The following is a 12,839-nucleotide window of genomic DNA, read 5'->3' as shown; positions in this document are numbered from 1 at the left end:
AGTCAACTATGAAGTCGGTTGCAGAGAATGTGTTATTTCCTAATGGTTAAAGTACTGAGTTTGCAAATGATTTAGAAAGAAAATTAGAGATTGACTCAAGCTGGTGGACTGCTCATACACAGCTGCTCCCTGTTGCCCTCTAAAGTCCATAAAATGAATGTAGATCAATATAGATAAAGAAATCCATTTTAATAGAATTAGAAAACAGGAAAACTTATCAGAAAAAAATATATTTTAAAATAAATTTTGAAAGATATTACCAAAGAACTCATGTTTGGAAGAACAAAACTAAAGGAAACAAAAGCCTAACATGTAGAGATGACCTGATGGTAGGTCTGATAGAACTACAAGCCTAGAGTCAATGAATATGAAGAGGTAGAAGAGGCCCTGGGCCATTTATCAACTTGAAAAATTAGGGAACTGCATGTGGAGCAGCAAACCAGTCATCCCCTTTCTCTTCTCCTGCTGTGTTAAGCCAGGGTAACTGTGGCATGAAATCAAATCATAGACTGGGGCTGGAGAAGGAGGGTAATGCCCAAGTAGTTACTGACCCCCAGGAAGACCAAAGAGCTCATCAGACAAATCATCTTCAGATCCTGTTTACATCCCAAACTTGTCCCAAAGTCAGGCTATAGTCAACAGAAACATTTTATACTGATAATAACCTGGAAACCTTACAATTAAAGGAGAGTAGACAATTAAGAGACCCAAAGCATTTGGGAAAAAGTACAATACCCAGAGTGTGAGGTTTACACTCAACAGACAAAAGTTAATAGAATTGAGAGAGCAAACAAAACATTTTAGGCATAACTACAATATCCTAAGAGAGATGATCATATCCATAATAGAGGAAGAGTCAGGTATTGAGGAAACATGTATAGATTGGACATTAAATATATACCAAGTTTAATAGATGGTCAAATACTAAGTTTCATCAAATGGTCTGGCATACCAATGGACAAGGCTGAAAAGCAAATTAGTAGAAAGTGTCAGGGAATTCTTGCATTACTTAGTGGTGAAGTACCATGAGAAAGATAATGACAGCCAGGCACGGTGGCTCATGCCTGTAATCCCAGCACTGTGGGAGGCTGAGGTAGGCGGATCAATTGAGCTCAGGGGTTTGAGAACAGCCTGGCCAACATGGCAAAACCCTGCCTATACTAAAAATACAAAAATCAGCCAGGTGTGGTGGTGTACACCTGTAATCCCAGCACTCTGGAGGCTGAGGCTGGAGGATTGCTTGAACCTGGGAGGTGGAGACTGCAGTGAGCCAAGATCAAGCCACTGCACTCCAGCCTGGCTCTGGAGAGACTGTCTCAAAACCAAACACCACACATACACACACAGACAGATAGAGAGACACAGATGACAGATCCAAGTGTTCTAACATTCAGCTAACAGCTGTTCCAGAAAGAGGGAAGAGAAAGAATGGAAGGGATGGAAATAACAGAAAAGGCAACATAATAAAATTTTCTAAGGTAAAAAAAAAACCAAGGATTTTCAAACTGAAAGTGTTTTAATGCTTTTATCTCCAGTTTTGAAATTATATGTTTTAATTCTTTTATCTCCAGTTTTGAAATTACAGTTATTCTTTTGCACTGCAGACTCTTGCTCAGTTTGGTTTTCTTCTTGGTGTGATTTGTAATTTTTGTTTGGGGCTATCTTTAGCAGGGATTCCTTTTTTTGTGCTGATCGTGAACCTGTCTCTCCAGGGGGGTTTTGCATTTGCTTTTGTCAGGTACTTCAGTGGTATCACCAGCAGGATTTTTTTGGTTTTGTGTCCTAAGAGAAGTCTTACATGTAAATTTATATTCCTAACTGGAGCGTGCTACAAGCTTGGGGTTTCACTTTTTCACAAAGAGTTTATTCACTATCCATAGCTCCAGGCAGAGGCAAAATTTCTTGCTATCTTCCTGGTTATATGAGTAGAGTGGAGTCTGCCTTGTACTGACAGGCCAGTCATTCGAGAGTTCTAGCTTTATGCAGATTTCAATTCTATCTTTCTACTTTGGAAGACATAAGGTTCCATCCCTGTTCCAATGAGGATAAAAATTCAAGTCCCTAGGTTTTAAGACATTTTTCCAAACATGCTAACAACCTCTCCCTTCCCTGCCCTCATGCCAAAACTTGCATTCTTATTTTTCTAATTTTATAGTAGTACACCTATGCTATTGAAGACTATGGAGCTATAAAAATAACAAGGTAGCCTACATGTGTTGACAAGGAAAGATCTCCAAAATATATATCGGAGATATATATGTGGCAAGAACTAGAAGTCCCCAACACAAAAAAATATATACCAATGATATTCATTATTTTGCAATATATTACAATTTCTTTAATGGAGAATAAAGGGATAAAGACATAGCTGTAGTCTTATCAATACTGCAGATAATAGTGAGCAGCTGATATTCCCCCATGGAAATTTGTAAACACTCTTTATAGCAGAGGAATACTCCACTTGCTTCCACTTGTATGCGATATAACATATCTTATAATACATCGCGGCACACAAAACACACCAAATTGAAAGAAGAATTAATCCGTACCAAACTCATCCAAAAAGCAAGGTGGAATTAATCCTTACCAAACTCATCCAAAAAGCTAAGGCTGAGTTGGTGTTAGACATGATCTGAGTAAAAAGAAAACAATTTAGAAAATACTTCAATATTCTAAGTACCCACGCGTCTTTGAATTAAGTGTGTATGTTTCTGCGTGTGCATCTTGTACTGGCAGGAGTATTTTTAGATTTTCACATTCTTAATTATATATGGAGGAGTTCTAAGTTTTAGAATAAGGAGGAAAATTTAAATATATAAGAGAACATTATCCTTAAATTGAAAATTGAATTATAGTAGCAGTGATGATATGATTACATTGACCACTTATTGATCAATGTGCATAATCACATCCTCAATAATCTTATGAAGTTTCTATTTTGCTCATTTTACAGTTGAAAAAACTGAAGTCTAGAGAGGTTAAGTTACTTACCCAAGGTCACACAGCTCAAGGAATGAAGTGAAGCCAACATTACAACTCTGATTCCAAAGCTGTCACTTACGTCTAACAGGGCCTCTCTTCTAAAAGTCTTATATTTGTTAATTATGTTCATTTGTTGTGCAAAACAAAGTTGTGTTTATGAAGAATGTGACAGAGAAATAATGTCTCCACTTATTGGAGACCACACTTATTAATAACATTTGGTTGTATTTTAATTGTCTTTTTTCTCTTTTTCCATTTACATAAATTGTATGTTCTGAAGTTACTGATAACAGAAAAGTAAATGTGAGGGCCAAGATGATGATTGTGAAATTTCCCCATATTCTAGGGATTATAGTTTTATCTGAAGAAGGTAATTTATTCTGATTTTTTAATGGGTGGATTTAAAGGCTTGTGCCTAGTGAAAAAGAGCATCTCCTACAGTTGTTTGAGTGGCGCCTGTGATCTTTTCTCTGCTCTCAGGACTGCTGGGGCATGCCTTGGCTGCCTGTCTGACGTCTGTTTCTGATAAGTGAGTTTTAGTCTCTAACAGCTCTTGGGAATTTTGTTGGCAGAGACCTGGTGAGATCATTCTGCTTTCCGCTGAGCTTCCTTTCTCTGTTTTTTCGGACTGTTCTGATGAACGTGACCCTGGAGCATTCAGTACTACCTCTGTTCCTTTAGGAACTGTTGGCCTACTCCCTGGTTTTATCTCTCTGTGTACAAAAGCTCCATGTCTCTGGAAAAGAAAACAAAGTAGACATTAACCAGGAGAACACAGATTGCTGGAAGATGCAGCTGTGAACTGAGTTTGTGGGTTAGCTCAAGTCCTAGTCAGTGACGCAGGCACTTCTCTGCCTCTTCACTGGTGTCACCTTAGCCCCAAACGAGACACCACCATATATGGGTGAACCTTTTAAATTATAAAATAGGGTACATCAGAAAATGAACAGGAAGGAAAAAAGCAGAAAATCAAAGAAGCAGCAGCTCATCTCCCATTCTCAACTTTTTTATCATTTGGACGGTATAAGACTATTTACATCAAATTTCATTTCTTGCTCTAAAGATTGCTATGGATACAACAAAAACTACAGTTCACAGACCTAAGAATTTATGATTGCATCCCAAATGCCTATTAATGCTAATGAACAGATAAGTAATAATGAAATATGAAAGCAAACATCTATAGTTGGAAAACAATCCAATAATTGACAATGACATTTCTATTTGGCTTTATAAACCTTATATGCATCTCCCTGCCACACACATGTATTAAGCATATCAAAACATTTGTCAAACTGCTTTGATATTATTATTATTATTATTAGAAATGGGCCTTGCTATGTTGCCCAGGCTGGCCTCAAACTCAAGTGATCCTCCTACCTCAGCTTCCAGAGTAGCTGGGACTACAGGCATCAAGTCACTGTACCCAGCATGCCTTGATTTTTTTTTTATACAAATTATTTCAATAGTTTAAGTAGACCAAATTCCAAAGACTGATTCAAATGTTTGGATTGATTGATTGAGATGAGGTTTCATTGTGTCACCCAGGCTGGAATGCAGTGGTACAATTATGGCTCATTGCAGCCTTGAACTCCTGGACTAAAGCAATCCTCCCACCTCACCCACCTGAGTAGCTGGGACTACAGGTGGCACCACCATACCAGGATAGTATTATTCCTCACATTTTCCTATGATATGTGGCTAAGATTCTAGCCTATTAATAACTATAGTAGTTTGTTTAAATAGACATTTAGAAAGATAATTATGACTTGAAAAGGCTTAAAGTTCTATAAATCTACTCTGTCTTAAAGTATTAAATAAATCTAAATACTGTCTCACCTTTCCCCGGAGAGGCTCATTCGGAGTTTTCCTGGCGTCATATTGATGTATAAAAGAGATATATTCTATAAAATTGTTTTGAAGTTCTGCTGATGCACCAGGACAGGCAAGTGGAACTGAAAAAAAGATTTTGTGAAGTCAGGACAAAAAATTAGATTTGTTTATGGAAATATAATCAGTATTAATAATATTCATGCTTCATAAAATATGGTAACAAAACTAAATTCTTTAAGTATGCAAGATTATTTATACACATCTAAATAATAAATAGAATGGATTCACCATTCTTTCTTCATGAAAGTAACCAAATCAAAATAATCAAATTAGCCCCACATGTGGAATTATTAGTAATTTTTAAAACTAAAATTAATATTAATATAATAATATGGTCAGGCATGGTGGCTCATTCCTGTAATCCCAGTATGCCTTGGGAGGCCAAGACAGGAGGATTGCTTGAGCCAAGGAGTTTGAGGATTAGCCTGGGGAACATGGTAAAACCCCATCTCTACAAAAAATTAGCCAGGCATGGTGGCATGTGCCTATAATCCCAGCTATTCGGAAGGCCAAGGTGGGAGGATCACTTGAGCCCAAAAGTTCAAGGCTGCAGTGAGCCATGACTGCACCACTGTTCTTCAGCCTGGGTGAAAGAGAGATCTTGTCTCATTAAGAAAAAAAAAAAAAAAAACTGTTAGATATGCTTTTTACACAGATACCAATACGTTTTAGGGAAAGCACAACTATATTTTGTTAACTTTTCACTACTAGAAAGAGTATGAAAAATTCTCTGTTGAATCTATAGTTTGGCCAGTGGCTATGGCCATGGACTAGAAATTGTATGCTGAAGCTAGCACTAATGGAATCCATTGGAAGACTCTAGGGCTGCTGCAGTTGTAGTTGAACACATAATTCTTTTCGTTTCGCCCAATAACAGGGGTTCTGAAAAATTTGCAAGAGTATGAAATCCTTTAAAAATCGCTTTTAAATAATCTTTCAATCTGGTTGATGAGTATATGAGTTCATTATATTGGTCTCTGCTCCATGTATGTTTAACATGTTAAATAATTTTTAAAACTCAGTTTTACTTTCAGCAGAGAAGGTTATTTAAAGAATCAGAGCAACTTTCAGTACTGTTGCTGGCAATAAAAAGAGTTTAGTGAAGTAAAATTCTATGAAGGACAGAAATTTCTCCCTTAAAAAATATGTATTTGGCCGGGCGCAGTGGCCCACGCCTGTAATCCCAGCACTTTGGCAGGCCGAGGTGCGCAGATCACAAAGTCAAGAGATTGAGACCATCCTGGCCAACATGGTGAAAACCCGTCTCTACTAAAAATACAAAAAAAAAAAAAAATTAGCCGGGCGTGGTAGTGAACACCTGTAGTCCCAGCTACGCAGGAGGCTGAGGCTGGAGAATCGCTTGAGCCTGGGAGGCGGAGGTTGCAGTGAGCCAAGATCGTGCCACTGCACTCCAGCCTGGGTGACAGAGCGAGACTCTATCTCAAAAAAAAAAAAAAAAAAAAAAGTATGTAAGAGTTTATGTACACCTAATATATCTACAAAATGCTATGTAACAAACTGGTAACAGTGGTGACTGTAGGGAAAGAGAACTGGGTGACTGGAGGACAGAAGTGGGGAGAAGTGGATTCAATTTTCACTGTATATCTTTTTGTACCATTTGAATTTTGTGCTATATGCATATATTAACTATTAAAAAAATTTAATTTTTAAAAATCACACCTTTAAAATTAGAGGAATACATAAGAAAAATGTTAGTAAATTTACATTTATTAAGCATTCACGAATTCACTTTGATATTCAGACATTGTTATAAGCTAACTTTATTAGCAAGAATGATGAATATTCAAATACTTATACATGATACAAAATGGCAATCTTTTCCCAGTTAGCAGTATAAAAAAAGTTAACTGTTAACATTTTCTTGATTTCTAATTGCAATCAACTGCTCAAAACTCATTTTCTACTAAATCATTACCTTTCTTTTAGGACTTGCTAGAACACAGAAAAAGGCAGTACAAAGATTTAATAAGCATGACACAGAGAAAATTCTATGCATAACTTATTTTCCACCAAGTGGGAAAAGATATGACCATTTTTTTTTTTTTGATGAATATACATGGTCCAACTCACAGAACATTAGTATGTTCGGACACAGTTTCATAACTTCGTGGATAGACAGAATGAAGCAGCTCTAAATTTAGGTATTAATTAAGTGGTGGTAATGAAATATCCAAAGCATGCATTTGGGAATAAGACATGTTTTCGAATTCTGGCTTTACCACATTTCTTAGTTGTGACTTTGAAAAAAATCACTGAACTTCATTGAAATTTTCTATTTCCTCCTCTCTAAAATGAAGAAAATAATAATTTGCTTTTGGCATTGTGAAAATTAAGGGCAGCGTTTGTGAAGTCTCTAGGATGCTATGGTCAAATTATGGAGTCTTCAAAGTTGGCAAAGGGCCAGCTCTTTTGTATCCTGACAAAAGGAGAAACCATGGAAGGGAGAAGGAAGCAGGAACCGGAGCTATCAAAAAAAACTGTGAGAAACCCAAACGCTTTAGTGAGCTGGTATGAAGGGTTAGTTGCAGTTTGGGCTGGAGGGTAGGAAGGTCAGATGTAGCCAAGAGAGAACAGGTTGGGGGAGAGCTTTTAAAATCTGCTCTTGACTCCCTCACATTGCCTTGGGAAGATCATGCTTGCCCAGGGCCACAGAAACTGGCAGCAACTGCCTAGTCATTTGTTGTCAACACAGTCATATCAGAAGAGCACAGAAGTCCCTCCAGGATAAGGAGCTGATGAAAACGGGTACATGTTGCCCCCTTGGGCATTTCTTCCTCCAACATTCCCCCAGCAACCATCAATGCTGGTGAATTAAAAACATCAAGATACTGCCCTCTCTCAGTGATGCCTTTTTTAAAAAACAGTTTAAGGCTGGTAGGGTGGATTCCTGACTAGAGGAACAGCCTAGTAGAGTGACAGTAATTAACAATGGTCAAAATAGGGTTTCTGGTACCGGAAGCTCTCCAGCCTGAGCCTCATTTTCTTTCCTTAAATTTCGTGGCAGGCACACAAACCAGACCCTGGTCTTCAGCCTTTGCCTGCAGAGGGCTACTGATTCCCCTAGGGGAACATGATCTACCATAAATTTGACTATAAAAGACAGAAAATTTTAAAACATATACTGTGTGAAGCAGAATTATCAGAACCAATATACCAAGAATTTAAAATAAGCATAACAAATATCCTCAAAGATACAGAAGAAGGTATTGTTAATATGAACAAGAACAGGTCATAAAAAGGAATAATATAAAATGTTAGAAATAAAAAATATAACAGTTGAAACAAGAAAATAGATGGTCTAAACAACAAGAATCATGAACTAGAAAATCAGACGGAGAAGCTGTCCCAGAAGGCAGCAGGAAAGGATAAAGAAATACATTAAAGAAAAGTTCAGAGGCATGGAAGGTGTAAGTATCAACACCAGAACTAAGAAGAAATAGAGGGAAGGGAAGGAAATATTTGAGAAAATGATGATGATATATATCGAAGAATTAAAGAAAGATCAAACACCTCAGAGTGAAAGAGCTCACAAAATATCAAACAGGTAGCAGGGGCCGGAGAAAGATGAGGCAATGAGGCACAAAGGATGCAAAACTTTAAGGAGGCGCTTGCATGACCCTGGGAGCGAGTGCCTCCTTGAATTTTACACCCTAGCTGGGCTTCTCACTCTCCTCTCAATCCTGCAGTGTACAGATAAAGGAAAAACTCGCATCTAAGACATTTAATAGAGAAATTTAAGATCATCTGGGATAAAGAAAAATTATAAATGCTTTCAAAGGGTAAATTATGAAGGAGTAACAACAGGTTAATATCAAATTTCTCAATAGCAACATTGGACATGAGATAATTAATTTTTTTTAATATTAAAAGGAAAAGCACTTTAAGCCTAGAGTTTTTATATCCAACCAAATTTTCATTTAACTGTGAAGCCAAAATTTAAAAAATACAGGGAGGAAAAGAAGGCCTCAGATGATTTCCCCAAAAAACAGACCTACTTTGAAAAACTAGAGGAAGAACTCAAGTAAGACTAGAAATAAATCAAAGAGGATGTCTGAGATATAAGGAAGAAAATAACAAAAATTTTTGTTTCTTGAAAAAGATAAGGATTAAAGAACAGAAAATTCTAAGTATTATACCCAGAAAAACTCAGAACTAAAATTCTATTGTTTAACATATTAATGGAGACCCCAGTGAATACTATAAAAATGAAAAAAGTAGTATAATGATTACAAAGGGGGGAAAAAAAGTAATTGTAGGTGATATAATTACCTGAATAGAAAAACCACAAGAGTCCATCAATTATGAGAATAAGAGTATGGCAAAGTAAACAGACATTGGATAAATGTATAAAAATAAAAAATCAAGAGCACTTCTTTACAATAGTGATAACTATTGTATTATCCATTAACATATTAATGGAGATCCTGGTGAATACTATAAAAAAGAAAAAGTAGTGTAATGATTACAAAGGGGGAAAAAAGTAATTGTAGGTGATATAATTACCTGAGTAGAAAACCCACAAGAGTCCATCAATTATGAGAATAAGAGTATAGCAAAGTAAATAGACATTGGATAAATGTATAAAAATCAAAACTCAAGAGCATTTCTCTACAATAGTGTAACTATTGTATATAGTAATAGAAGATATAATAATAACATACATTCTTAGTAGAAACAAACTATATAGTTGAAGTTTCTAGAAATTAAAAAAGCATTCACAAGATCTCTGTAGAGAAAAATTTTTAATTCTGTTAAAGACCTAAAAGTAGAACTGAATAGATATTCTATGCTCTTGAATAGGATGATAGTATTTTTAGTGGTGACTTTTTCCTAAATTAATATATAATGTCACCACAACCCAATCAAAATTCTAGCTAGATATTTTAAGGAATGTCATACATTTCAATGTTTAAATAGAAAAATAAATCCCATAAATAGATCAGCTCTGAAAGGGTAAATAATTGAGACTTTCCATATCAGATATTAATACCAGATAAAAATCCATATAATTAAAATATTTTGGTACTGATCCAAGAACTGAAAATTAAGTAACATAACAGAGAGCTTGCACATAAACTCATTTATATATGGAAACTTAACATAAAATTAAGGAGGTCCTATAAGTAAATGGGAAAAGTGCAGATTATTTTATAAATGGTATTCAGAAAAGTGGTTGACTCCATGCTGGAAAATGGAATTGATTCTCTATTTAATAGTGCACACATGGTGGACTCTAAGATTAAAGACCTAATTATGGAAGGTAAAAGTATAAAATCAAGGGAAGAAAATGTAGGAGAAAACGTTTGTTACCCAAGGGTAGGAAAATCCTTCTTAAAATAGCCAGTACACAACCCATAAGGTAAAAACTTGATTATATTAAAAAACATAGGATAACTGCTCGACGAAAGACACCATGGGCAAAGCTAATAGAGATGGCAGATTGGAAGGAGATATTTGTAACATGGAAACTAATGGGACAGAACATCAGTGCTAATTTCAGAGTAAGGACCTTTGAAAAAGCTGCTCCTCCACAAAAGCAATGAATACACTGGCAAAAGTCATCAAAATCAACTTTTTTAGAACTCTGGAAATTAACCAAAGGCATGCAATAATCTAAGGAGCATTTATTCAAGAAAAATGGCTTAATCTTTATAACAAAAGCAAGTTTGATGATATTCTAACTCATGCAGTTTCCATCCCCCTATCTCCCCTCTGCAGAAGCCTTGAAAACCAAGAGCCCTGCAATTATGATGAAAACCAGAAGTCTATCAGTTACTGGAAGAAGCAGGAGGGGTTTGTAGTGTCTCACAAATACCAACTCAGAGAACTGTCATTATTTAACCTGGCTGGCAGGGTTCATCTTTATAGACATGACTCAGAGCCCTCAAAGTGAATTATGCACCCCCGCCACCCTGCCCCTGCCTCACCCCATGACCAGGTGTTCATCCAAAACAATCAGGGACAATTGTTTAACATTACAGCTGCCTAAGGTGACAGTGACAGTGACAGTTGGGGCAAATAAGCTGTCCCAGACTGGAGATGTATATGCTATGCTTTCTACTGGGTTAAAATCATATGACAGCAATTTTCACACCTGAAAAATCCTCAGACAACAGAGTTTACATCTACCTACTGCAAGGAGATCTACGTATGATGAATTTAAGTTACACTGATGTTTTAGTAAGTGAACTGCATAAAGCAAAATCTGTCATCAATAAAAGCCCTCTGGAGGGAGCAGGACTGGGGAGATTTTTTTGGTCAAAGGATTAAAAATTTCGGTTAGAGAAGAACAATAAGTTTAAAAGATATGATGTACAGGTGGTACTCTCTATCCATAGGTTCTGTATCCACATACTCAACCAACTATGGATTGAAACTTTATAGGAAAAATAAACAACAAAAATAATACAAATAAAAAAACACAATAACAAATATTTGCATGGCATTTACATTGTATTAAGTATTCTAAGTAATCTAGAGATGATTCAAAGTATATGGGAAGATGTGCATAGGTTATATGCAAATACTACACTACTTTACATAAGGAACTTGAGCATCTGTGGATTTTGGTATCCATAGGGGTCCTGAAACCAATCCCCTGGATACTGAGGGATGACTGTACAACATGTTAACTATAGTTAATGTATTGTACTCTTGAAAACTGCTAAACTAATAGATTTTAAGTGTTCTCACCACAAAAATAATGTATGTGAGGAAATAAACATCTTAATTAGCCATTTCACAATGTATACATATTTCAAAACATCATGTTGTAATGACGTTTTGTATAGATACATACAATTTTTGTTTGTCAGTTAACACTGTCTGTCATAATCACAGTAATACCTAGCCATGGATCAGATTAAATACAAATAGCATATCAGACATTTTTTCTTATAGGGTAACAAGTAAAGACTGGTTATAGAGTAGCTTCTTTTCAAAACAAATATAAAACAAATTTAATGCTTTATTAATACTCAAAACCAATATTCTGGGATTTATACACTACTAAGGTAAATGGTTGGTAAACCTTTTTAATTCTGGGAAGGTGTGGGATCAAATATACAGAAGAGAAAGCAAAGAAAATTAAATCTATAATTTGTTAAAGATTTTGCAAGATTTATTACGTTTTTTCTTCTCCTGGTAAAACAGGGCTACCCCATAGGTAGTAAGCCCACAGTAGCCACAAGGTTTATTAGGTTTTATAAGATTTATTAGATTTTATTGAATTTATAGAAATTATTTAAGTATTTGGAAATGTTTTGATTGTCATAGCTTTAAGTTTTCCTTGTGAAGATGTTTAAGGTATTTGAGAAGAAAACAGAATATAATAACTATTATTTTTTAATGTTTTAAGTTCAGGGGTACATGTGCAAATTTGTTATATATAGGTAAGCTTGTCTCATGGGGGTTTGTTGTACAGATTATTCTGTCACCCAGGTGTTAAACCTAGTACCCATTAGTTATTTTTTCTGATTCTCTCCCTCCTCCCACCCTCACCATCCAATAGGCCCTAGTGTCTGTCATTCCATTCTATGTGTCCATGTGTTTTCATCATTTAGCTCCCACTTATAAGAACAAGTGGTATTTGGTTTTTTGTTCCTGCATTAGTTTGCTAAGAATAATGGCCTTCAGCTCCATCCATGTTCCTGCAAAGGACTAGATCTCATTCCTTTATATGGCTGCATAGTATTCCATGGTGTATATGTGCCACATTTTATTTATGCAGTCTACAGTTGATGGGCATTTAGGTTGATTCCATGTCTTTGCTATTCTGAGCAGTGCTGCAATGAACACATATGCATGCATGTGTCTTTATATTCCTTTGGGTATATACCCAATAATGGATTGCTGCTTGAATGGTATTTCTGGAAAACAGAACATAATTAAATCAACAAACTTGCAATTTAAAATGCTAACAGAAATTAATTGACTATGTTTCG

General features: G+C 35.8%; 1 protein-coding gene across 1 annotated transcript in view; it reads right to left on the bottom strand.

Moving 5' to 3' along the window:
* Positions 1-3,190: 3,190 nt before the first annotated feature.
* The window catches only part of C13H2orf73 (chromosome 13 C2orf73 homolog), a 29,859-nt gene continuing 20,210 nt past the window's right edge, over positions 3,191-12,839 (bottom strand). The window contains exons 4-5 of the mRNA XM_025354544.1: positions 4,822-4,937; positions 3,191-3,718 (exon numbers count right to left, since the gene is read on the bottom strand). Of these exons, the coding sequence (XP_025210329.1) occupies positions 3,398-3,718; positions 4,822-4,937 (437 nt within the window). The 3' untranslated portion in view covers positions 3,191-3,397. The remainder of the gene's footprint in view (positions 3,719-4,821; positions 4,938-12,839) is intronic.

This window comes from Theropithecus gelada, chromosome 13 (assembly GCF_003255815.1).
Source record: "Theropithecus gelada isolate Dixy chromosome 13, Tgel_1.0, whole genome shotgun sequence".
Classification (NCBI taxonomy): Eukaryota; Metazoa; Chordata; class Mammalia; order Primates; family Cercopithecidae; genus Theropithecus; species Theropithecus gelada.
This window is presented reverse-complemented; position numbering and strand designations above follow the sequence as displayed.